Source organism: Grampus griseus (genome assembly GCF_964374135.1).
Source record: "Grampus griseus genome assembly, chromosome: 7".
Classification (NCBI taxonomy): Eukaryota; Metazoa; Chordata; class Mammalia; order Artiodactyla; family Delphinidae; genus Grampus; species Grampus griseus.
Window position 1 is genome coordinate 43,856,089 of NC_139001.1, and position 27,566 is coordinate 43,883,654.

The 27,566-nt window shown below is 38.6% G+C and overlaps 2 protein-coding genes across 5 annotated transcripts in view; one reads left to right on the forward strand and one right to left on the reverse strand.

Annotated features, from left to right (window-relative positions):
- The window catches only part of HIBCH (3-hydroxyisobutyryl-CoA hydrolase), an 88,961-nt gene extending 67,709 nt beyond the window's left edge, over positions 1–21,252 (forward strand). For 3 of the 4 annotated variants that reach the window (XM_082657921.1, XM_082657923.1, XM_082657922.1), the window contains 3 exons: positions 13,604–13,723; positions 18,025–18,058; positions 20,909–21,252. In XM_082657921.1, the coding sequence (XP_082514047.1) occupies positions 13,604–13,723; positions 18,025–18,058; positions 20,909–21,024 (270 nt within the window). In that variant the 3' untranslated portion in view covers positions 21,025–21,252. The remainder of the gene's footprint in view (positions 1–13,603; positions 13,724–18,024; positions 18,059–20,908) is intronic. The other variant, XM_082657924.1, reaches the window with a different exon arrangement.
- Positions 21,253–25,752: 4,500 nt separating this feature from the next.
- On the reverse strand, positions 25,753–26,477 carry LOC309824838 (small membrane A-kinase anchor protein). Its single transcript, XM_082658037.1, has one exon. It carries the CDS (start codon positions 26,341–26,343, stop codon positions 26,056–26,058), a length of 288 nt encoding a protein of 95 aa, XP_082514163.1. The 5' UTR covers positions 26,344–26,477; the 3' UTR covers positions 25,753–26,055.
- Between the last annotated feature and the right edge of the window lie 1,089 nt (positions 26,478–27,566).

Consider the following 27,566-nt stretch of genomic DNA (forward strand, 5'->3'; position numbering starts at 1 on the left):
GAAACATTTCCTCATTCTTAAGGGAATATTAATTTGTCTCTTAGGATCTTATTTAGTATTGGAATTCTGTTAACTTTCAAGGATAGGCATAAATTAGAGTAAGTAGACCAGCCATATATTTCCCTAACTCACAAAAGTAATGTTACTGTTTCAGGAATGTTTGCATAAATGTAGATAACCATTTTATATTTCAAGGATTCTGACTTGAAAGTTGGTTCTCTTGTTTTCAGAGCAATATAGAAACCAGCATTCCTGTTTGTTTGTTTGTTTGTTTTTTCAGCAATAGGGTTAAGTATGCACTTAGCAATTTCATTTGAAAATAGTCATGCAGCACATTACCTCATAGGCTATATATTGAATACGATAAAAGCAGTACAGATAAGCAACTAACCATATTATTTTAAAACCACTGGCCTACCCCAAAACTGAGGGATAGGACTCAGATGGTCTTGCAGTTTTCCTCCCATTTCTCTGGCGATATGTTTATTCTGCATTCAGAAGAGGGTACTTGGCAAGCCACCCATCACAGCTAGGACCAGCATAAGCACCCTCAGTGGAAGGACCGATTTTCATTTTTATTCAGTTGACCTGCTCTGTTGAATGAACGTGGCTCCACAGTATTAGTATCTGCTGGGAGTAACGTGATGTGGGGATCAGAAATTCCCACTGAGGCTTCCCTGACAGAGACTTAGAAATAGGGCTTCTTTTAATTATGTCAGCCAGAAACACACACCAAGAAACAACCCTGAAGGAGAAGACAGTTGTTAGTGCTTCAGTGACAGGTTTGCAGATCACATGTTTGAACAACTTTTAAAGAAGATTCTAACACTTGTGTCAGTAAACCTCAAGGATTGCTCCTGACCCTGTGGACTCTTCAGGGATTCCTGTCTTCCTTCTGCAGGTCCCAATGATCTAGTCTGTATTGATGTTTGAAGTTGCAACCATCTACTCCATGTCTTAGGGGTTCCTTTCTCTCTAGGATTGTCCATCGGGAAGGACCTAATCTTTTCAACATACTTGCTTATCATTAAATAAAAACATACAGTTTTTCTTTAATCCTTTCTTTAGATTTTTAACTGCCAGTCACTATAGGATAACATACGGGCTAAAAATACTGACAAATATGGGGAAGTTGTAAAGAAGTTCCATCTTTACAACTGATGGAATTTTCGTAATACCTTATTTTATGGCTTCTAATGTCCTTTCTTAGATTTTCCTCCTAAGTTCCAATACACTTTTTTTTTTCTTTTTTTAAATAATGCTGTGGGTTGGAATTCATCAAATCTCCTTTTAATCACTCTTTTGGTGTAGGTTGTTCATGGTGCCAAGCAATCCATGTAAACTAATGGGCTATTTAAATGCCCTGATGGGTAGCCTGTATTAGAGAAACCTTAACCAAAGACTCCCACTGCGGTATTCGTGTGTGTGTGTGTGTGTGTGTGTGTGTGTGTGTGTGTGTGTGTGTGTGTGTGTGTGTGTGTATTGTGGTCAAATACATGTAATGTAAAACAACATCCGAACCATTTTAAAGTGTATATTTCAGTATTGTTAAGTATATTCACGTTGTTGTGCAATCAGTCTCCAGAATATTTTCAACTTGCATAACTGAAACTTTATACCCATTAAACAGTAACTCCCTATTTCCTTCTCCTCCCAGTCTCTGGCAACCACCATTCTGCTTTCCTTTTCTGTAGATTTGACTACAATGGACAGCTTGCATAGGTGGAATCATACAGCATTTTTCCTATTGTGACTAGCTTATTTCACTTAACCATGATGTTTCAGGTTTCACCCATGTTGTAGCAGGTACCAGAATTTCATTTTTTTTAAGGCTCAATAATATTCCATTGTATGTTTATGCCACATTTTATTTATCCATCCATCTGTTGATGGGCATTTGGGTTGCTTCTACCTTTTAGGTCTTGTTAATATCACTGCTATGAACATGGGTTTACAAATATCTGCTTTCATTCTTTGAATACATACTCAGAAGTGGAATTGCTGCATCACATGGTAATTCTATTTGTAATGTGTTGAGGACTTCCACACTCTTTTCCATAGCAGATGCACCATTTTATGTTCCCACTGACAGCAGTGCACAGAGGTTCCAGTTTTTCTGGAACTTGTTATTTTCTGTCTTTAAAAGAAAAAAAAAAAAGCCATCCTAATGGCTGGGGGGGTGATAGCTCATTGTGGGTTTTTTTTGTTTTTGTTTTTTGGCCACGCCACGCGGCTTGCAGGATCTTAGTTCCCTTACCAGAGATTGAACCCGTGCCCTTGGCAGTGAAAGCGTGGAGTCCTAACCACTGGACCACCAGGGAATTCCCTCATTGTGGTTTTAATTTTCATTTCCCTAATGGTTGGTGATATTAAACATCTTTGCATATGCTGATTGGCCATTTATATTTTCTTTGGAGATATGTTTAAGTTCTTTGCTCATTTTTTAATTGAGTTTTTTGTTGTTGTTGTTGACTTGTAGGAAGTGCTCTCCTGTTTCAATCTCCCTTTTCTGGTAATGAGACTAGCAAGCTTGCCAAAGTACAGAAGGTTCTTCAGGGCCAATGAGAGAAGTATTTCTTTTCCAGAATTACAAGTGATGTCAGTAATCAAAGGAATCATGGTTAGAAGCGGTTGAGACGACCTCCCTTGCCTCAACTCTCAGCAAGGATACTAATCCAAGGAAGGAATTTAAATGGGTCACCAGTCCTTAGGAGGGCTGGGGAATGAAGTCCACGGCCCAGAGAGGCAGAGAAACAAGAGCAGAGAGCAGTGAGTCAAATTAGTGTCCAGGGAGGTGGTCCTGAGCAAATGGCCAGGGAAACCAGTGCTGCTTTTGACTTGTCTTTTAGGTGTTTTCTTGTTATTGATGTAGGATATCCTGCTGTGTTAAAGGCTTAGAGAGAGGGTGTATACTTTGCTTTTCCAGTACTAGAAAACTCTTATTAGATTTTTTGGGATTTCTTCTTTCTAATCACTAATGTGAGATTTATGTATTTTTTTATTTTAAAATGCTCATTTCATGAAGAGTAAATGAAACTCAGTTTTTACTTGAAGAAGTTAACATACAAGACTATGACAGGCCTCTATAAAGAATTCATGCACTGAAAAATTGGAGGAAAAATAGGAAAACTAAGAAAGATAACCAGGGCATAGATTTTAAGAAAGAGGAGCAGCAAAGTATTAAAACGAGAAATTAAACTTAAAAGATTACTAATCTTTCTGTAAGCTTTGAGAATTACCTGTATACTGTACTATTTAAAAATAAAGTGACCGATATTCAAGAAAATTGCTACAGGAATTGTTCTGCTGTAAACGACTAGAAAACTGGACAAAACGTATGAAACAAGTATTTGTAGACATTGGACAATGCAGGCAGCACATGTGATTCCTGAGAGAAGGGAAACAAACAAGAGAGCCCTAAGATTGACTCAGCTTTCTTCCTGCAGGAGTTTCCAGAATATTGATCTGTACGTGTTATGGGTAAAACTCCGCAAGAGCAGGGAAAGAGTCACAGGAAAGCAATAGTCTGAACAGTTAGCAAGTCTCACACAGGTCTGGGAAGTGTTCATATTCCCATCAGCCAGAAGATTTACATTTTAGTAGTGGGCGTAAATTAATACTAGAGTAATACTTGCTCTGAACTCCCAAGGTAATTCAGTGGGGAAAAGATAGTCTTTCCAACAAATGGTTCTGGAACAATTGGATATCCATATGCAAGGAAAAAAAAAGTTATTGACTCTTACCTTGCCCTTGTAGGAGAGAAAAAAATTCTCTCTTCTCTTAGGTTCTCTGGCTGGGCCTAAGAATCAAACTGACATAGATTAACAGGAGAAGAGTATACAAATTTTATTAAATTTTTACATGTATATGGCTGTCTGTGCAAGAGAATGAAAACCTGAAGAATGACCAGAGCAGGAAGCTTGTATACCTTTTAGACAAAGAAACAATAAATTTGTTAAGAATTGACAAGGCAAATAACTTTTGGCTAGGAGTAGTAAATGGTGAAGAAGTAACTAGGAAGATAAGGGTTAATTTAAGAAGGTTAGTTTGTACAGATTTCTTGGCCCCAAATTCCCTATCTCTGGTGATCAGAATGGCTTCCTTCCTCCTGGCACAGGGAGGGTACCTTTCACATGGGGGTTGTATCTCCTGCTTTCAGGAAGAAAAGGAGGGTCAGAGTGCCCTTCTTACACCTATTGTTTCCCAGGTGCCTTTAACTCAAAATAATCAATATGACAACATGGCGTTATCTTGGGGTGACATGCTTTGAGCTCCTTCACACTATATGCAATTCAAAATGTATTATGAACTTAAATGTAAGCACTAAAACTATACCACTCTAAAGGAAAACATAGGAGAAAATCTTGGTGACCTTGGGCTAACTAAGATTTTCTTTTTAATGCAAAAAGCTGGAACTGCAGAAGAAAAAAATTGATAAATCTTTATTATAATTAAACACTTTTCCTCTTTGAAAGACACTATCAGAAAAATGAGGAAGCAACAGATTGGGAGGAAGTATTTGTAAAACATGTATCTGATAACAGGACTTTAATCCACCACATATACAATATAAGAATGTAAACAGCACAACTAAAAATGGGAAATCTAGACATGTCACCGAAGAAGATACATGAATGGCCAGGAAGCACATGAAAAAATGCTCAAGATCTTTAATCTTTAGGAAAAGGCAAATTAAAACCACAGTGAGATGTTGCTGTGCATCCATTAGAGTGGCTGAGATTTAAAAGGTTGACAGTACCAACACCAAATGTTGGTAAAGATGTGTAGCACTTACAACTTGCATATTGCTGGCAGGAACGCAGTTTGGCAGTTTCTTATAAAGTTAAATGTACACTTACTGTAAGATCCAACAATCCCACTTCTAGGGATTTACCCAAGAAAAATGTAAACTTTTGTCCACACAGGTGCTTTACTCACATGTCCATAGTAACTTTATAATAGCCCCAAACTGGAAACAATCTGATCCCTAATTGAATGAGTAAACAGATTGTGGTATATTCATACAGTAGAATATTATACTCAGCTATAAGAAGGGATGAGCTGATACATTAAACAGCTTGGATGAATCTCAGAAGCATTATGCCAAGTGAAAGAAGGCAGACACAAGGACTACCTACTGTGTGATTTTATTTTTATGAAATTCTGGAAAAGGCGAAACTGTAGGCCCAGAAAACAAATCAGCTGCCCAGGGATAGAACTGAGGGAAGTAGAACTCTTTGGGGTGATGGAAATGTTCTAGATCTTGATTGTGGGGTAGTTGTACAACTGTATACATCTATCAAAATTTATGGACCTATGCACTTAAAATGAGTGAATTTTATCATATGTAAATTACATCTCAGTAAAACTAATTATTTAAAAAATAAAATGATATGCCAAATTATGTTTAAAAAACAGTTTGACCTGTAGAAGTGGGCATTATATTTGCTGAAGGTACCTATTACACTGTGCAGTTAATTGCTATTAATAAGAGTAACTGAATGGCAGTGTTGATGGATGCATTGTTCCTTTGGGAAAGAGTACAATAAACCTTAAGGGGAAAATACATCCATCTATGTAGACAGGAAGAGAAAACAGTTTCCAGTCCACTGATGGAGCTTAGTGACCCTTAAGTGCTATCATGAACATTTAGGATATCATCAAACAGGAGTACCTGCATCTTTAGATACTGTCTTTACATTTTTTTTTAATTGTTAATGCTTTTAAGAAATTACCGGGAAAATCTTAAGGTTGCAAAAAGCACTCTTCTTGGACTGGTTCTAAGCCTTTTATAAGAGGAAAGAAATATTAGTGCACATTTCTTTAAAACAATATGACCCTCCAGAATGGTGAAAAAATATTTAAAAACAAAAATATGTCTGTGAAGCTGCAGTATTCGGTGAAGTAGACCAACTCGTTTAGGTATTTTGTGTTTCTATTGTATTTTTGGTCAATCTGAACATTTCTGGAAAAGATTTATAGATATAAGTGCATAATGTATAAGATGATTATTTAGAAAAATATTCACAATTCATAGCAAAACATAACTCTTAACTACAGTTGATATAAACTAGTTAAAAAAATCAAAGACCTGTTTAACAGACAGGATATAACAGGGGCTTATGCCGCTTGGTTTTAAAATAACAGATGATGTGATTTACTGTGGCTTAAATTCTACCTTCTACTTAATTTCATTCAATCCCAAGGACAAATGCTAAGAAATAGTTCCCTTTTAAGCCTTAAAACAGCACAACAAAGCTTCGGGTATTTAGTGGCAGTGTTGAACACCATAGAAATGACAGTGTTATTCCATAAAGACCTCTACCTGCTTGTCCCTATCCCCATTATGTGTCCTTTTCTCTCTACTGCTCCTGTCTTTTTGCTCTATTGAGTGCCATCTACAGCAGACTATAAGCTGCTGAGAAGCTTGCTTACTCCTGTATTTCCAGACACCTGTCACAGAGCATTTCACATGGTAGGTATGATGAATGAATGGGTAAGGTGCTGTGCTGCCACTGAGTTTCAAAAGTGAAAATTCAGTACCTGTTCTCAGAGGGAGTTCACAATCCAGTGGAATAGACACATAAACAAAATACGGTAAGTGCTACTAAGCTAGAGGCTTGCACAAATTATTGTGGGTGTCCAGAAAATGAAGGAAGGAGTCTTAAAGGCTTCACAGAGGAGACCTCTGAGCAGAGAATTAAAGATGGGAATGAGTTGTCAAGTGGCAAAGGGTATATCAGACAGAACAAAGCACATACTCAAAGGACAAATGTTAGGAGAATGCAGAGCTGGGAACAAGGAGTAAAGTGTCAGAAAATACGGCCAAAAAGATGATTGCAACCAGACTGTGAGGAGCCTTATGTTAAACTAAAGAGCTTGAATTCAGTGAATTTTTTTCTGAGTGTGTATGTATTTTAAGAATTCATTGTTTTTTGAAGTACAGGAAAGTTATAATGTATAGCTGAAAAATTTTTACAACATAAACATAAGGAACACCCAGAATAAATTAGGCACTCGATATGTCTTATTGAGTCCCATCCCAGTCACTACCTCTCCCTAGGCTAACCATATACTGATTTTTAACACCATAGATTTTGTTTTGAGTTATATATAAAATCAGTTTTCTGTCTGTCTGTCTTTTGCTCAGCATTGTATTTGTGAGGTTCACCAGTGTTGTATGTAGCAGTGGTTTGTTTTCATTGCTTTAAGTTATTCCATGGTGTGATATATCACATTTTATTTATTTATTTCTACTGTTCGTGGACATTTGGGGTTGTTTGTAGGTTTTTACTGTTAGAAATAATGCTGCTATGAACAATTTTGTCTGTGTCTTTTGTTAACAAAGATATGGATTTCTGTATATACCCAGGAGTAGTACTGCAAAGTCATCACATGTTGTTAAAAGATACACTAAAGCATATTAAGAATTTTGATAGGGCTTCCTTGGTGGCACAGTGGTTGAGAGTCCGCCTGCCGATGCAGGGGACACGGGTTCGTGCCCCGGTCCGGGAAGATCCTGCATGACATGGAGCGGCTGGGCCCGTGAGCCATGGCCGCTGAGCCTGCGCGTCCGGAGCCTGTGCTCCGCAATGGGAGAGGCCACAACAGTGAGAGGCCCGTGTACCGCAAAAAAAAAAAAAAAAAATTTTGATAGTTTTTTTGAGCAAAAATTGATCTAAATCAGGCAGCACCAAAGCAGAAGTGGTAAGAAAAGCTCTACTGATATGAGCTTAGGGGAAGCCTTTTATGCAGAGGAGGTGGAAGCAAAGCAAGGAAATATTGATTGGCTGTAGCTTAAGCAGTTGCTTTAGTTGGGAAAGGCTAATTGGCTATTTATGATTGGCTGTCCTTAGGTTTCGATTTTTAACCTTGAGGCATTACAGGCTTAGATTTTGATTTGCTTACAGTCTACTAAAGCATTAAGGGCATCTCAGTTAGATGGCCTCTGTTTAATTTAAAACATGTACATTGATCTTAGTAGTTACTGTCAAAAAGTTTTCCAATATGGTTGTACAAATTTACATTGGATACTAAGTTGCTCTACATTCTCACCAGCACTTGATATTATCTGTCTTTTTCATATTCGTCATTCTGGTGTATGTAAAATAGCATTGCATAGTGGTTTTAATTTGCATCCATGATGACTAATGGGGTTGAGCATCAATTCATACCTTTATTGGCTGTGGTATCCTTCCTTGCGAAGTGCCTATTAAATCTTTTTTATTATTACTGTTAGTTTGTAGGAATTATTTCTATCTTCTGCTAATTCCTTTATCCAGTACATGTACTACATATATCTTCCTCCTATCTGTTACTGGCCTTTTTTCTATCTTAATGGTGGCATTTATTGAACAGAAATTTTCTGTTCAAAATGTGGAGAAGATGTCCTGAAGATCTGGGGCAGATCCATAACGGTCCATAAATGAGAGATTTCATTACAAACTCTTTACATTAACCAACTATAATGTAGAACAGGAGTTTGTTATTTTGGGCTTTTGAGATCTGTTGTTTTAACTATGTTTATGTTCTTAACGGCCTTTTTAAAAAGTGATTGGATATACTATTTTAGATTTTTCTTAAGTTAAAAATCCAACCGTATAAAGTGTTTCTGATTATAGTATTCCTTAGTTTTTTATTTTCTAAGTGTCATTTGCCCTCGTAGAAAACATTGTTTCTACTCAAAATTGTTTTCTACATGCTTTCAAATAATTTGTTTTGACCTGTTTTGCACTGATTTATTTCTCTTGTGCCTTGCAAGTATTTTAAAGTATCAGCTATTCAAATTAAATAATTTTCTATAGTATAATATGAGCAAATGATTTATCCTTCTCCTCTGACCTCTGTAATGTACATTGAACACTTCTTAAGTGGTTACTGTCTGTGGCTTACTTAAACTTTTATCTTGACGGCATTTTTAACGGTTCAACGAAGTTTTTACACATAGTGAATTTGGTTTTTTAATGGAATGATTAGAAAGTTCATCTCATAATATATTAATAGATTGGAAATATGCTGTAGCCATTTTTCAGAGGAGAGTAAAATTACACCCATTTGTATTTTTCCTATACTTTATGTATTCTTTTGAGTTAGATGAAGAATAAGCTAATTTGTTGCCTTTAATTAGCTTCTTAAGCTCTCATTTCCTGTTCATTGTCTTTACCCTGTATGTAATGTAAGTCAGTATCAGCTCTATTTTTTATTGCATTTTTTTTTTTTTTTTTTTTTTGCGGTATGTGGGCCTCTCACTGTTGTGGCCTCTCCCGTTGCGGAGCACAGGCTCCAGACACGCAGGCTCAGCGGCCATGGCTCACGGGCCCAGCCGCTCCGCGGCATGTGGGATCTTCCTGGACCGGGGCACGAACCCGTGTCCCCTGCAATGGCAGGCGGATGCTCAACCACTGCGCCACCAGGGAAGCCCTTTTATTGCATTTTTAAAAAGTAAAATGATCTAAATTTACTTGAATTCCTGTTAGTGTTCCTTCTTTTGAGATTAAAACTGGCAGAGCCTAGACTTTTAAAGAATGTTATACATGATACCCTTTTTTATAAAGGAAAGAACTCAAGAGATCATTTTCTAAGATCACTTAGTGAATCAGAGAAATAGTTGTTATAGCCCTTGAGTCAACTCTGAGTCCACTTGGTAGAAGTTTTCTAATTGTAATCAGTAGGCTTGCTGAATACTGTTTTTCTCTTGATAATTCATGTCAGACTGTATATTGTCGAGTGTTCTGGCACTCCTGAGGAGAGGGTGAGCGGCATTATCCTGAGTTTTCCTTTTGTGGCAAATTTCCTAGGACTTAATAAATAAAACTTAACCAAAAGAAGGGTTCCTAGGATTCTTACCCAAAAGGCAGTGATTATAGTGCTTATAATGCTTAGAGTGCAAGGACCGTGTGCTGTTGATTATTGTCTCCCCTGAAGTGTCTAATGCATAATACATGCTCAGTAATATTGTTGAATTGAGATGAGAATGTGAATCATTTGATAAAAATAAAGGAAAAAAGAAGTTGGCTATTTGATATACAGGAGACAACTAATCTTCAAAGGGTCAGATAAATTGGTTAGAACACTGACCAGTGTTCCTCTAATACGCAGAAATGTGTCCATTCAGTTAGTTGTATGTGTGGGTGCAGGGTTGTATCCATACACATTTCTGGCTTAGCTAAAGATCCAAGTCCTAATCATTATCAAAATTTCCAAAACAGTCTGTGTTCCCTTTATCATGAATGAAGCTATGTTAGCTCCTTTAATGCTCTTCCATCATCCCTTCTTTGATTCCTCTAACACGGGGGTCCCAAAGCCCTGGGCTGCTGACTGGTACCAGTCCTCGGCCTGTTAGGAACCGGGCCACACAGCAGGAGGTGAGCGGCGGGCGAGCCAGCGAAGCTTCATCTGCCGCCTTCCATCATCCCCCCATCCTTGGTGTTACTGCCTGAACATCCCCCCCACCCCGTCGTGGAAAAATTGTCTTCCACGAAGCCAGTCCCTGGTGCCAAAAGGGTTGGGGACCACTGCTCTAATATGTCCCACTTCCTTGTCAAGGGAAACATCCCCATCTGTGGTCTTATTTCATCCTTTTCTGCCTACTCTAGGAACTAATTGCATCAGCCATCTCCCTCTTTCAGTATCTTCAATTTTACCTTCTTGAGTTAGTGGCATATTTTCTTCTATCATTTTCAAAGCTTTCCTAGCCTTACAAAAAAGCCTTCCCTTGACTCTGTTTTTCCTCAAGCTACTCTCCTGACTTTGTCTTCCTCTTTGCCATTGAAATTACACAAACAAGGTTTTTTTAATAAATAAATTTATTTATTTTTTATTTATTTATTTTTGGCTTCATTGGGTCTTCGTTGCCACGTGGGCTTTCTCTAGTTGCTGAGAGCGGGGGCTCCTCTTCGTTGCAGTGGCTTCTCGTGTTGTGGAGCATGGGCTCTAGGCGCGTGGGCTTCAGTAGTGTGGCTCGTGGGCTTCAGTAGTTGTGGCTCGCATGCTCTAGAGTGCAGGCCCAGCAGTTGTGGCACACGGGCTTAGTTGCTTCGCAGCATGTGGGATCTTCCTGGACCAAGGCTCGAACCCATGTCCCCTGCATTGGCAGGAAGATTCTTAACCACTGAGCCACCAGGGAAGTCCCCACAAAAAAGTTTTTATTCACTTCTTCACCTGACACAATGTCCTCTCCTCCATCTTTGTTCTTTTTGACGTTTCTTCAGCCTTTGACCTTCTTGACTACTTTTATAGCCTCATATAGTATGAGGAGGTAGGCTTTGGAGCTGGCTGGCTTAGGTTTGGATTCCTGCTCTGTGTGACCTTGGACAAATTCATGAGTCTGGTTTCCTCATTTGTAAAATGTGCATATGTGTGAACATACTTGCCTGAGAGCTAAGGAAAATGTGCTCAATTCCTTCCCTTCCTTGATTTGCTTGCTTTCTGACACGTTGCACTATCCTGTATTGCCATGCCATTTATGAAGTGGGTAATATTTATCATCTTCATTTCACAAATGAGGAAACTAAGGTCAATCATGTAGGAGGGGGCTTCCCTGGTGGCGCAGTGGTTGAGAGTCCGCCTGCTGATGCAGGGGACACGGGTTCGTGCCCCGGTCTGGGAAGATCCCACATGCCGCGGAGCGGCTGGGCCCGTGAGCCATGGCCGCTGAGCCTGCGCGTCCGGAGCCTTTGCTCTGCAACGGGAGAGGCCACAACAGTGAGAGGCCCGCTTACCGCAAAATTAAAAAAAAAAAAAAAAAAAAAAATCATGTAGGAGGCAGCGGAGCTGAGATTCCACCTCAGAGCTGTCTCACTCTGGAGTCCAAAACCTTAGCCTCTGTGCTGAAGTGCCAGCATATTGAGTGGTTGGAGACTACAGTTTCTTCTTCTATTATCTGTCTTATGAAAACATCTTTTAATATTTCATGAAATGTCTGAACCAACGGAGCCTTTGTAATGAAATTTTCTTCCCATTTTTTTTTCTAGTTTGTGTATATGGCACAAGCACAACTGGGGACCTTAAGTGGCCTTTCTTATGAAATTAGTTGGTAGCCAGGTGAGGAAGTATGGTGAGAGACAGAGTTTTGTGTCTAGATGGCACATAAAGTACCAAACTAAGAATTGAGGACACAGGCAGTTAATCATAACAGTAGTACTGAGTGAGGTGCGTAATTGTGAGCTTGCACACCGCAGCCCTGTTGGAAAGGGAATTGTAGCTTCATTGTTTTTGCAGACCAGAAAAGATAGAAGGTAGCTGTGTCCCTCCCTGAAGTACACCTTTTAGCATTGTGAATGAAGTTCTTCTAGATCTTCATTGTGATAACATGAGCATTGCTCTGACCATAGAAAACTACTGGGTTTGGAAATGAAATGGACGCATTACCTACTTGGCTATGGAAAGGATGGGCCCCCAGCACAGTATGTGGACTGCTGCAGGGTGCCATCATCCTCGTGGCCTGCACCCAGAAAGGTGAGAACATGGAGTAGGAGCGCTGTCAGGGCATTGAGTGGGATCGTGTCCATACAGCACTGAGGGCAGAAGCATGAGTTCCTGCGAATATGAACTAGATTCATAAAAGACTTAATTGTTTCTCTCTCCTTCTCATCTTCTCTTCAGCATTGTGGCTGTAGGTAGGGTACTGATCTTCCCTCAACTTTTCCTGTACAGTAGTCATGTATTTAAGCTCTGGCAACTGCTTGGTAAGATACTGCCCTACCCTCTCAGTCTGTTCTCTGAATCTGTTGCCAGACTTGAGGATGATACAGAGAACCTGGAATCTTGATGTGGGGAGAGTTCTTTGAACTCAAAAAGTGAAATTCATACCTTTGAGACAGTCGCTCAACAACATGCCTGCAAACTATATATTGCAATTACAAAGGAAGGGGCAGGCCTCAGATTTATACGTGTGTAATGGGACCTCCTGCAGCAGCTGTTGCATTCACAGCCATACACATGTATTGGAACATCAGTAATAACATCTTTAAATTCAGAAGGAGGTGGCATAGCACTGTAGCCAAGGAGTCAGGCCTATATTTCTTATTTTATCAAATATTTAAGTACTAGAGAAGACCACGTCACAATACCTTGAATTATTGTCTCTCTCTTTACTTCCAAGGTAAGTGGATTTATGTTTAGGTGAAGACTATAGTTCAGACACTTTTCTAGAGTCACAAAGTGGGAAGGAGGAGCTACTGTATTTCTACTCTTTCACTTTCTTTATATTAGAAAGTGAAATGTCTGTCCTCTGATACATTAGTGCTTTGTGAGATGTGTATTAGTTTTATTTAGGCCTAATCACTGCTTGCTTATTACGTAGTTGAGATGATAATTTATGTCAGGCAGGCTACAAAATGTCGATGTACTTTATTACTTCAGTTATGGATATAGGATTTCTTCCACTTGCAGAATGATCTGTTTTGTTGTACCTGATTAGAAAATTTTGTTTGGTGCTTTGGCAGGATTAGGCTAAGGCATAATCTTATTTTTATGAGACTTTGTTGTATGAAAGTATTGTTAAGGAGCAAATTTTAATATGATTTATATCAAAACTCAGCTAGTTTATCATAAGCAGGAAAGGAACTATTGGGCTAAAACTAGTAAATTTTTTCTCTAATAGGTAATTAATAAAATGTCTCCAACATCCCTAAAGATCACACTAAGGCAACTCATGGAGGGGTCTTCCAAGACCTTGCAGGAAGTATTAACTATGGAATATCGGCTGAGTCAAGCTTGTATGGTAAGAATTTTTCTTTGAAGTATTGTCATTTTCTAGTTATGAAAGTCATATATGTTCACTGTAAAGCATGTAAAATATAGAAAATTTATAAACAAGAAAATTGAAACTATCTATAAATCGACTCTATGAAAATACAACAGGCCAGTTAGCTTAAGGCACGTGGGAATATTGCTCACAGATTGTTAATAAGCTTTTATGAAACAGCAGTTACTTTTGCATGTAATTGTAAGAAGGACTCTAACCTCATGTGAAATTCAGAATAGAAATTTTAACCATTTTACAGGCATAGTCTCTGACCTTGGGCAAGAAGCATAAATTCTCTAAATCTAAATGCACAAAGAGAAGTTATTAGTCTTTTATATGTTTTAATTAATAGATTAGCATTGAAAATACCATTATAGATACACTTAAAATAGGCAATAATCACATAGAATATTATTGATTTCATGAAATATTTCAGAGCCATACTGATTTATTCTTACAGATGAAGTCTTTTTTTTAATTTTTTTTTTTATTTTCTGTGGTACGTGGGCCTCTCACTGTTGCGGTCTCTCCCGTTGTGGAGCACAGGCTCCGGACACACAGGCCCAGCGGCCATGGCCCACGGGCCCAGCCACTCCGCGGCATGTGGGATCCTCCCGGACGGGGGCACAAACCCATGTCCCCTGCATCGGCAGGTGGACTGTCAACCACTGTGCCACCAGGGAAGCCCCCCCAGATAAACTCTAAAAAAAAAAAAAAAAAAAATTATTTATTTATTTAGGCTGTGCCGGGTCTTTGTTGCGGCATGTGGGATCTTTTAGTTGCGGCATGCAGACTTATTAGTTGCAGCATGTGGACACTCAGTTGCGGCATGCAAACTCTTCAGTTGCAGCATGCACGTGGGATCTAGTACCCTCACCAGGGATCAAACACAGGCCCCCTGCATTGGGAGCACAGAGTCTTACCTGGTGGACCACCAGGGGAGTCCCCAGATAAACTCTTTTAAAGCAGAATTATCTCTTTTGTGTTATGTGTAGAGGACCCTTAGATTAATACGTTCATGGCCTAAAGGAAATATTATGTTTAATAACTGGAAAGCAGACATACCTAATGGTCTTCGATGTCCTGAAATAGTGAAGATATTCAAAATAGTTCATCCAACCATAAATTAAGCTCTATTAGTCATATATTGAGGTCACTCCATAGGATGTAAATGGCAGCTGAGGTCTTTTGTTTATTATGAGTAGGTACTATGCTAGGCACTTTACATGCATTCTCTCAGTTAAATATTACACTGTCTGTAGAAGGCAGGTACTATTATTGTTTCCACTTTACAGATGAGGAAACAGTGGCATAGAAAAGTAAAGTAACCCGCCTAAGGTGGTGCATCTGTTAAGTGGCAGAGACATGGCGTGTGAAACCAGATGGTCACGCTCCTGACCCCTACCCAGTACACTTCACCCAGTCCCTGTTTTTCACTGTACATTTAGTGTACTGCCTGGATTGATTGAGTCCCTCCTTCCTTCATTCTCTCAGCAAATATGTTTCGCTATGTGCCAGGCACTGTGCTAAGTATTATGCTGTTGTATGTCCTTGTTCTCATGGGATTTATAGCCTCCTGAGACTATAAAGAACAAGTAAACAAAATAAGTAAAATAATTACAAATTGTGGTAAGTGCTGTAGAGGAAACCTACAGGGTTGGTGATAGAATGATGTGAGGACAAGAGGGAATGGGGGAAGCAAAGGGAAAGCTTTAAATAAGTAGGTCCAGGAAGACATCTTTGAGATGTCAGCTCATCAGTGACCTGAAGGGTGAGAAATGAGAATGTTGAAAAGCCTCGTGGGTTTCAGCAGGGGGTGATTTGGTTTTAGGAAGGTAATTATTGCTACTGAATGATGATGGAGTTGGGGAGAGGATTCAGAGTGGATGTAGAGATCAGATATGAGTTTACTGCAGTAATCCAGGTGCAGAATAGTAGTGGCTTAGACTAGAGTGGCAGTGGAGAGAAGTAAATGGATTTGAGACAAATGTAGGAGATAGAATTGATAGGCCTTGATGGATATGAAGGAAAGAACACATTTAGGAGTTGGAACTTAGAGGTGTGGGTTAGAGATTTAAGTCTGAGAGACATTAACGCCAATTAAAAAAAAGAACACTTTGGAGATTTATTTACTTAACAAATAAGAGTGCTTACCATGTGCTAGGCACTAATATGTAGGTAAACAAAACAGAGACATCCCTGCCCTCCTGGAACTTACTTTATAGTGGGGGAGATAGACTATAAACAGATAAATTTGTAAAATATGTAGTATATTATTACAGGTGCTAAGGAGCACAAGTAAATCAGGAAGGAGGGTATGGAATACAGGGGGACAGGAGTTGAACTTGTAGATAGGAAGACCAGAGAAAACCTCACTGAGATGATGTTCTTTGAGTGAAAACCTGAAAGAAGTGCGGGAGCGAGCCATGCACTATCTGGAGGGCACCTGACGTACAGAGCTCTGAGGTGAGGGGTGGCCTTCCTGTTCTAGAAACTGCAGTGGGGCCTTGCTGATGGAGTGGGGCAGGGGTGGTCGGGGAGTGAGAAAGAAAGGAGGTCAGAGCGGACAGCATAGGGAAGGGCTGTGCAGAGCATACATGGCCGTGGAGGTCTTTATAAGACTTTGGCTTTTGTTCTGAGTAAAATGGGAAGGCACTGGATGTTTTCTGAGCAGAGGAGGGACAGGATCTTATTTTTAACAGAATTGATCACTCAGGCACTGATGTGTTGAGTTTCGAGTGGATAAGATCATATAGAAGGAAAATGAGCAGTGGAAGAGAAAATGGACAGAGGTGGGAGAACCAGGAGAGCATGGTGTCATGAAAGCAGGAGAGGAGTGTTTCAAGGAGGAGGGAACACTGCCAGAGCCTCTAGTAGACGAGGATAAAGGCATGCTTTGCGTTTGGCAATACTGAAGTTACAGATGATTTTGGCAAGCCATCTCAGGGGTGTGTGGAGGCAGAAGTTGCAGTGTCGTAAGCTGGAGGGGAAGTGAGTAAATGGGATGTGAAGAATTGAAGACTGTGTGCACAACCCTTTCTTCTTGAAACAGAAATAGGGTAGAAGCTGGGACTGTGGAATCAAGTGAGATTTCCTTTGGAAGATACTAGAACATGTTTGTAAATGATTGGGAATGAGCCAATAGGGAAAAAGGATTATGTTGATGATACTAATAATAGTTAACATTTACTGAACACTTACTGTGTGTCAGATGCTGTGCTGGAATGTGGATTAAGATAATCTTAGGATGGATGTGTTGATATTACCATTTCATATAAGGAAACTGGGAGTTAGAGAAATTACTAGCCCAAGGTCACATAGTTACTGTGTAGTAGAGCCAGGAGGTGAACCCAGGACGTTTGAACTGCATGCACTCAACCACTAAGTTATACTGCCTACATTGATGATGGCAGGAAAAGAGAGACAGGTGACCTTCTCAGGCTTAGTCCTTGAGAAGAGGGCATATGAATGGGAAGGCAGGGGAGGATTGGCCTTTGGCAGGGGTGGGTCCCTTCCTCCTTAGACGGGAAAGGGAAGGCATGTGCAGATGGCTGTAGTTGGGCTGCAGATGTTTTGGTGGGAAGAAGAGAATGTTCTGTCTTAGGGCATCTTTTTTTCTTCTTTTAAAATAAAGTAGAAGGTTAACTCATTAGCTGGAGAATATAGTGTAAAGAGTAGAACTTGCTAGGGGAAGAGGTTGAGGGGACAGAAGACAGTTGAAGTCATTATCTTGCATTGGGGAAGAGAACATGGATTGTGAGGCAGTTTTTCATGCCTGTTTGAGATTTGTGATCATGAATTTTAAACGAAGCCAGTCACAGTTGTATGATTTTTCTGCAATAAGATTTTAGCTGCTCGAACACAGGCAGAGGTAAATAGTAGGGTTCAGCTGGTGCTGAGATTTTGCCAAGATAGAATAAAGGGTGGGGGGAAAGGCTTGAGGGAGATAAGGGCGTTTTCAAGAAAAAAAAAATGACCGCATTAATGAACTGGGGAGACTGGGCTGGATGAAGAGCAGAGTGAAGCCAGAACAAATGGTGAGAAAGTCGCGTAGATCAGTGGAGCTCAGTTAAATCAGGGATTTGTAGCAGCGGAGATATTTGAGCAAATAAGAAAAGGAGGAGGTGATCAGAGTGGGTTCTCAGAGGTGGTCCAGTCTCTGAATGTCATGGCTCAGGGTGTGGCCACGGAGTGGGGGCTAAAGTGGCTGGAAGAGAGGAGATGATCAGGAATGAAGATGCCCAGAAATTCTGCATTTAATCTTGATTTTCTTTCAGAGAGGCCATGACTTTCATGAAGGTGTTAGGGCAGGTAAGTGACAGTTGTTTCCTTCCTGGCTATTATGGAGATAGGATTTTTGAGCAGATACTGTTAAAGAAAAAAAAAAGATGATGGTTGTTTGATTAGTGAAAATCAAACTTTTATAAAAATTGCAAAGTGTTTTTTTGAATATTACCAACTGGCATATGAGGGAAGACCAGTCTTTGAAACCAGTATTGTTTAAAAAATTCCAGTAATGTGGCCACCGCTCCCTAATGTATATATAAGAGGTAATCATTCTCCTACAGTCACATGGACTCCCTCTGCTAAGTGCAGCATGAGTTTGTAAATTAATTCTGCTGCTGAAGCCTTTGCAAGGTACGTTTATTCTCCTGCAGAAAGGCCTGAAGTCCCCTCTAAAATCCCAGCTGTGTTGGACCCTACCATCCACCTCTTTGCCTGAACCTAGCAGTTAAACATTGACATTGAGAAAAAAACATGGCATAATTAGTAACATATGCTACTATTATTAATTTCTATTTTTGCTTATCATCTTCAAAGTAAGAATATTAAGAAAAAGCTAGTGAAGTAGTTGATTTTTTTGTTCCTAGCAAATCTGCAACCATTTCTTTTTGTGTATAAGTCCATATGCCTATAAATAGTAGCTGTCATTTATGTTGTATAAAATGAGTTCTTTCACTCTGCTTGTATTTTACATATCTAATTTTCTTATGTTTTTATTTATCACTTTAATATAGTACAGACTCTAGATATACTTTATCTGAATAAAAGGTTATGCTCTCTGAGCTGTAAGCTTCAATAAACACTGGTCACTGTGGTAGAATTCTCTTCATTTCTGGCATGATATAGTATAAGAAAGAAACAAATCCTTTCAGAGGACACGTGGAGTTGAGTCAGAGGAAATGGCTATGTTTTATAGAAAACATGCATTCATCCTACTAATTCCCTGCAAATTCTTGCTGCATGTGGATCAGAGCTTAGACCTCTGATATTAGGAGGACCTGTGTGCTACTTGGATTATGTTGCTAAAGTATTCATTCATTATATGTTACAGCAGCCCTTCTTAAACTTAGAAAAGAGAGGTATTGTCTTTTAGATATCCTGTCAATTATTTTATGGAAAAAGAGCTGAAACCAAGCAGCACCAAAGTTCTGATTCATAGCCCAGGTGCTTATCAAGCTACTTTTTAATGAAGAGAAAGTATGTACCCTCATCTTTCAGCATAACCTCTTTATTCAGAAAGCAGTATCTATTCTGGGTAAAACTGTCAAGATGTTCTTACATAACCAAATGTTTGCTACAATTTACTAATTATAAAGTATGTTACCGAATTAGATAAAATAAACTATCAAATTAGGAGAATGGCTGTAAAAACTTCTTACTTTTAACATCTAGAATAAACTTCTTCCTTTAGAAGAATTTACAGGAAAAAAATTTTTAAAGGATTATCTCAGAAGAGCTAGAGAGCTACCAACTGGAATTTGAGTGGGTGCCTCATGAAACCTGAAAAACCTGAGTTGTCTACACGGCAAGAACTTGTTTTATCTATGCTAGAATAAAAATTTTGTTAGTTTGAAATTAAATAACATGCAAATTTGATTAATATTCTCCTTCCATTTGACCTTCAGTGGACTGTCAAGGAGGTAGATAGCATTGACCCAGAGGGCTTTTAGGGAAGAGATTCTTGTAGAAAGAATGTTCCAGGATTGTTTTTATTTACTTTGTCCAGGGAATGTAAAACTTTCAAACTGGCAGGGATCATAACATCAGTGTTCAGTATCACCACTGATCTGACACTGGAATCCTATAGTTAGGCAGCCAAACCTTGAGAACCTCCAGTATCCACATTTAATTATGCATAAAGCCCCCTTCCCTCTACCTTCTGAGGCAGCCTACTGCCTTTGGTTCCCAGATTGCTTCTTTAACTATTTTGCCTTTTAGTGATTAACTCATTTTTTAAGATTCAGTGTAGGCTTTGTATGTTTAAATACTTTAATTCCCCACAAGAATTACGCACATTTTAAGCATGGCTGAAATTCCTTACCACAGCCAGACTAGGTACAGCCCCGTTCTCTTTCTTTTTTGTTTTTAATTTTTTGAGATAATTGTAGATTCAAATGCAGTGTAAAAAATAATATGGAGAGATCCTGCATACCCCTCACCCAGTTTCCCAAATGGTAACATTTGTATAACTGTAGTATACTATCACAACCAGGAAATTGACATTCTCCTCCCTTTTTAAAGGAGGTTATGGATTGATTGCCTCATACTTAAAATCCTGTGGGGATACTGTGTGGCTACACCAAGTGATGACTACACTGAAATAAGAGAAGCAGAGCTTCTCATGATAACCTGAAGGTGGTCTGGTATTTTAATTCAGTGTGAACTAGAAGATTCAGCAAAACAGTTGTATCCACATTTAATTATGTATAAAGTCCCTTTCCCTGTACCTCAAGTAAGTTTCCTCTCAGTTCAATGTGGAGGAGGTTAGAAGACAGATCTGGGCCCTACCCACTCTCCTGCCTTACCTTTAAGCCACACCAACTCTGGTTTTACCTCTTTTATAAAGAGCTAAAGAGAGATTTCATTTATTATATTATTAGAAAAAGAAAAAAGAGTTCTAAGGCTTAAACCACTGGATTAGTTCAGCAGACTGTATTCAAGCTAGAGACATCAGGCTTAGCAGGTGAGGTCATCATCCAATCTGTGAGGGCTTAATTTAAGGGGAAAAAGAAAAAGGGACACATACAAAAATTTCAACTTTGCAGAAAAAGATGTGCTATAGAAAAATATGCCTAGTCCAAGGTAGTTTGTGTCAATTCAGTAATTAAAATCTGGTAATAACCAAAGAGAATACTAACGTTTCTTATGTCTTGACAGTTTTAATAGATAAAGACCAGAGTCCGAAGTGGAAACCAGCTGATCTAAAAGAAGTTACTGATGAAGCTTTGAATAATCACTTCAAATCTCTGGGAAGTAATGATTTGAAATTTTGAAGAGACTGGATTTTTAAAGTATTATTTTGGAGCAGAGTTGGCAAACTATGGCACATGGGCCAAAGCCAACCTGCTGCCTTTTTTTTTTTTTCATATATCCCTCAGCTAAGAATGGTTTCTGCATTTTTAAATGGTTGGAGAAAGAAATCAAAGACCAGTATTGTGTGGCATGTGAAAATTACATGAAATTCAAATATCATTGTCCATAAATAAAACTTTATGGGAACATGGCTTTACTCATCTGTTGACATATCTGTGGCTGCTTTGAGTAGTTGCAGTAGAGATTATAAGGCCTGCAAAGCCTAAAATATTTACTGTCTGGTCCTTTTCAGAAAAATGTTGCCAGCCCTATTTTAAAAGATGGGAAAATTTGAAGGTCTTAGATTCTTGAGTTAGTATATCTAATGGAAATGGGAACTTTATGTTTTGGCTTAGGGTATTGGTTTTTAATGTTGATTAAGTAAACTTATGTATAGGTTATAAAAAATAAAAACTGAAATTTTTTTGGATACTGTGTTAACACTTCATAGAATTTTCTCCATATATAAATCTGTTTTAAAATAATTATGAGTTTCTGTAGCTGAAGTGTTCCTTTTATAATGATAGAAATCTCAGGCAAAGAGGAAAGCTTATTATGAGGTTGTCTTTCCAGTATTATTGACTCAGCCTTGGCTTTTTCTGAAGTTAACCAGAATCTCTTCCTATGGGGAAAGTAAAAGCATTATTTCTTGTTGTTTAGAGTATTTGCTAATCTGGCAGAATGAGGCATTAGAAAACTCTAATCTCTTAAGATAGAGACACTCTGCCTTCTGCAATTTACATCAGACTTTTGTGTGATAACAGTAATTTGTTCTTACACAGTTCAAATCAGGAGAAGGACTTGAAAACAAGAGGACTTCTGTTCAAAATAGAAGTACCTTCAGTAATTGGTGCTGTTGACAAAATAAGTTTTTTTAAGGTACACAACTGTGGATGTTCCAGACTTGGAACATTAATGTCTAGGTAAGAATTATTTTTAAATTAAAGATCAGCTTATGATTTACTTTATAGCTTGGTACAATTTTTCCATAATTCCAAACCCCTCAGAAACTAAGAGAACTTTAGTTTTGTGAAAGAATGAAAAGCAGGCAGAACCGGAAAAGACATCAAAGATTATATCCTGCACCCTTCTCATAGATGAGGAAATTGCAGTCCAGAAGGAATTGCTTTAAATTTTCTGTTCTCAATATACTTAACATGAAGCATTTTTCTTCCCCCCAAAATTAGGAACATATTTGGAAAAAAGATGCCATGATAATGAACATGTTTACATTTATATTCTTAAAGCTTCTAAATGTGAATGTGAATGATCTAAGAAAATACTTGTGTAAATGGACTTTTATTTTCTTTGTATTTGCTAGAAATGCAGAAAATGTTAAGTCCTTTATGTTAAAAAATTTGAAATCACACAATGGTGAAAAGCATTTGCTTGCTTCAATTAAATAAGGACTCATAACTAGTTAATTGCAACTAGACTTTTATTGAACAGTTAGGAAAAATGTTTTCACAAAAATATTTGGGAAAAAATATACCATTTCATAGCTAAGTCTTACAATGAAGAGATTTGCTAACAAAAGTTGTGTTTTGCCAAGTAAGATGTAGGGAATACATCTGAGCCTGTGCCCACTGCTCCAAGGAAGACATGTCCAGTTTGGTCACACAAATACAGGATGGGGGCATTATGATTAAGCAAACAATTTATTTGTTAGAACTTTGTTTTTAAATTACTGTTCCTTGACATTATTTATAATTTGTCTCTAACTTTTGATTTCTCAAACTATATAATTACAAAAGTATAGTTCCCCCATCTCATACAATGCCAGTGATACTGAGTAAGATATATGAGTGTCATCTACTTCATTCAACATGTCTCTTTTTAATACTTATAAGGCAGTTTGACACAAATGATTCCTTTGGGACTAAGATAATTTTTATCCCCTTCAAAATTGTGCTTTAAGTGCTAATAACCATAGGTAGTTTGCAAAGAACTGATAAGGCAATGGAAAGTGGAGAACTGTCAGGTCAAAGGCCTGTGACTGAAAGGTAATAACTAGCTTTCAAAAGACACTGAACTGGGAAGGGAGCAGTGAAGCACATGTGTGGGGTTATGCGAGTTTTCTTAAATGAGGAATCAGCACATTTCTCTCTGCTAATCTGCTGCTTCCAGAGTTGCCCCCTGCAGGTTCTTTGTCATGCTGGTGGCACTCATCTGCCCCTCTACTGGATGTTCTTGAGGGAGAAGATTCAGTGGTTGGGCACATGTGAGCGTGGTAAAGAACGGAACGGAACTTGGCTACTGTGTCCTTCCCCTCAGATGAAAACACTGGAAACTTGTTATTGGAGCCTGACGTGAGTGTTGTTTCTTGGGCCCTCTTTTCCCCATTTTCTTTTCCCTTATAATTTGGCCACTATTCTTATTTCTTCCGTGTTTGTGATCTAAGTTGGAACAAATGTTTCCCATTCCAGTAGCTAATAATTCTTTCAGTCTTCTGTTCTCCTTCCTTCTCAAGCAGCCCTTCTACTCTTTGTTCATGAAAGACCTTCAAAATGAAGTAAATCCAATATTTAAAGATGAAGGTATGTAAGAAGTTGAATTATCGTATCAAAGATGTTCTCATTTATCTTGTCATCTAGGCCAAACTATATCTTGATAACAATCATACGCAGTATATTTGTTGATCCAGCTCTTTCCTGCCTGCCCCCAACTTGGTTTATCCACTAACTCACTGATTATGCAAGCCTTTGTAGTTCCGTGTCCATGGTTTGACATATTATACAGCATACGTCTCCGTAAGTGTCTGTATGTCACAAGATACTATACTGTTAAAGTGAGTCAGGGACAAAGGGGTGGTGCTCAGTGACAAAACCCTATTGCCATAGTATCAGAGAGGGTGGCAACAGAGATTAGACCCTTAGATACGGGTCTGGCAGGCCTGCCTGTATTTTACCCCTAGAAAATAGAGGCCCAGGGCAAAGGAGGAACCTGAGATCAAAATATTTAGATATAATCAAAGCCTACTAGTCTATGTCCCTATGTATGCTGAAAAATTTAGTGTGATGCGCTGCTTTTATATGGCTTTGTGTTCTCACCGTAATATGTATTATCTTATATACTTACTTATATCTTTTAAACAGCAGTGACCTTGCAGCAAAAGTACCTGATGTAAAATATAAAATGAATGAAAAACGGCAACATCTAGGCTTTTGTCTGAGTCATTAGTATAAGCACTCATAAACCTAAATTTTTCTTCATGAGCTGGAAATATGTTTTGCACTTTTTGGAAACTTTCTGTTCTTAGCCTTGTAACTTCAGATCCTTGTATAAACAGGGGTGGTAGGTTTTCTATTTTGTAAAGTTGCTAGATTGTAAGTACAACAGGACAGTACAAACCCTGGGATTAGGTGAAAGTTAAATGACCAGTTGTCCAAAGGCACCTGAAAAGTGGCACACCACTTACTTCAAAAGAATTTTCTTTGCCAATTTACCTTGGAGAATTCAGTCTATTTGATTGTGGGTTTCAGAGTAAAACTGCTAAAATTAGAGGTAGCAATTCTGCCTGCTTATAAGGTCATACACATTTATGTCATTAGAGGTCACAAGCCTTTTTCTGCCTTTCTTTAGATTTCAATGACAAGGGTCTGTTGTATCTTAATAAAAGGATCTAATTGCATGGGCTTAAATAATTCCTATTCCAGTTAAACTCAATGTGTGGCAAATCTTGATGAAAAGATACTTGTAAAGATTCAGTCTCAATTATCTTACAAGTTACATCTTCTAGTACCTTCTTCCCCCTTTCCTGAATTTTCTGTTACCATTGATCTTAAACAGTACTTAAAAAAAAAAAAAAAGGCTTCCTAAAAAAGTAGCCAAATTTATGAAAATAGTATAGTATATGGCTATAAATGCCCCATGGGCTTTGTTACCATTAAAAATACACATGAGTATTCCCTTTGGAAGAGTATTTGATCTTTTGTAATAACTATAAATTCTTATGCAGAATCTGGTCCCACAGTAATCTGAATGGTGATTGCCCATGTACCAGCCCCTTGCATCTGTGAGACAGTAAAGCTTAACATACACGCAGCACTGAGACCAGGTTCTTCTTTCCACCTTGCCAACTAGGGCTTCTATTACTTTACAGTTTTCTGGATTGCTGTTTATAAAAGCTCCCCTGCTTGTTTCCTTGTATAGTAATATCACTGGGCTACCTAATTCAATGCAATAAACATTGTCATGACTTCTGTAAATTGTATATTGTTAAGATGCTTATATGCAAAGCCTGAGTCATCCAGTAACAGGTGTGATTAGTTAGGGCGCTGAGGTTCAAGGTGATGGTTATGCTTTTCATCTACAAAAGTAAATATCTTATTAAGGACATAGTTCACGGTGGACCTCTTCCACATGGGTTGCTTTCTAATGCTTGGTCATTTGTGTTAAGAAGGGGAGGGATCCTTGACTCAAAAGATTTTGGCAAACAAGACCCACTGTTAACAGCTATGGCTTGAGTGCCCAGGCAATTCCCTTGCCCAGGCATTTCAAGAAAATCCTTTTCAGATCTTGGTTTTTTTTTTGTATAAATTGACAAATATTTTAAAAGAATGTCTTTAAAATGACCATTTTGAAAACACAGGTTTTAAATAAATTAAATTCTTTAAAGAATTTTAAAAATTCTTATTTCTTTGGTGATGGCATTGTTGCCTCTGGAAGTGGTGTGACACAGCTGATTACTGTGGCACCAGAGGACTTACATTTAACCCTTTAATGACTAAAATCCAAGACCAAGCAGATAGAAATGGCTGTTAATGTAGAACTGCTTAAAACACTTCATTTTAGTATTCTTAGACTCTTGATGGCTATCGAAATATTTTTCTTTACACCCAGATGGAGTTATTTGTATTTATTCACACCAGTTTTTGCTGTTGTTTCATGTATTTAAACTAGCACCAACTTTATCCACAGTTGGAGAAAGTGTCATCATCCTACACACAGCGTCAAGGCCCCTCACTCTCAATATATGGGATGTCATAGTACTTGAGGTGGTTGCCAGCCCACTGCTGCAAGGCATCACTCAAGATTTCCTGGGACAGGCGGTGTGCAAATTCAAAGACCACAATTTCAGGCCCTAGGGGTGCCTTCACTTCCTCTTTGACATTAACTAGAGAAGGCATCCTGAGTAGAAGTCTCTCTTCAGGCATAAAGTTTTCTTCACTTTCATGCCTCTTCTCACTCTCGAGTGTGGTGGGAAATGGGAAAGTTTGCTTTGATTTCATGCAGCCCATGTTATGAAGAGCTTTGACTGAGTCAAGGAAAGCAGTAGCAAAGACTACTTCAACAGCGTCTTTGGAAAACACCAAGCATTTGTCCACTTGATATTGAGCAGTGCTTTTCCTCTCCAGGCTACTTCAGAAATCAATGTTCCCTTTCACCAATCTTCACATATAGTTTATCTGTCAAGAGAAGGGAAGTTTCATTTTGAAGTCATAGAATGCAAACTACTGTACGATTAGGTAGCAAGTAGAAACAAATCTTTACCACTTTCATCACTTGGAGGAAATGTAAGGTAACAACAGCTTTATCTTAATAGAAAGAAAAGATAATCATCTAAAAATGGCATTTAGAAATAGGAAAATGTCTTTTCAAGATCAGGCAAATTTTATAAAACTGACAACAAACTTTTGCTACCTTGGATTTATTTATGTACACCAGGGCTCAGCAAACTGTAGCCTTCGGGCCAAATTCTAGCTGCCTGTTTTTTCAAATATAGTTTATTTGAACATAGGCATGCTCATTTGTTACGTATTGTCTATGGCTACTTTCATGCTTTAGTGGCAGAGTTTAGTTGTGACAGAGACTGTGTGGTTTGCAAGCCTAAAATATTTACTCTGGCCCTTTGGAGTAAATATTTTCTGACTGACTGACTCTGATCTATACTGTTGAGGGAAACAAGCATATCAAAATTTGCTCCTGCCTCAAACATCATGAGCCTGCGTCCCTTGGTCACACATTTAAAACTCAAAGAGTAGGACCGAATGATGGTCTTTCTTTACACTAGGGCCAACTCTAAACAACACAAGTTAGACATGGCAAAGCCACCTATTTTTCCTTCTAAATTAGATATTACGAAATTATGAAGCAAGGACAAGATGGTGGAGTAGAATGACGTGAGCTCACCTCGTCTCACAAAAACACCAAAATCACAATTGCTGAATGACCATCAACAGAAAAACACTGGAAGCTACCAAAAAAGATATCTTACACACAAAAACGAAGAAGCCACAATGAGACGGTAGAAAGGGTGCACTTGCAATAAAATCAACTCCCATATCTGCCAGGTGGGTGACCCACGAACTAGAAAATAATTATCTCGCAGAGGTTCTCCCACAGGAGTGAAAGTCATGAGCCCTACACCAGAACCCCCAGCCTGGGGGTCTGGCATCAGGAGGAGGAGCCCCCAGAGCATCTGGCTTTGAAGGCCAGTGGGGTGTGATCACAGGAATTCGAC

Bases quoted from the DNA above. Each gene is read 5' to 3' on its own strand.
- LOC309824838 (XM_082658037.1), bottom strand. From the start codon at position 26,343: ATGGGCTGCATGAAATCAAAGCAAACTTTCCCATTTCCCACCACACTC.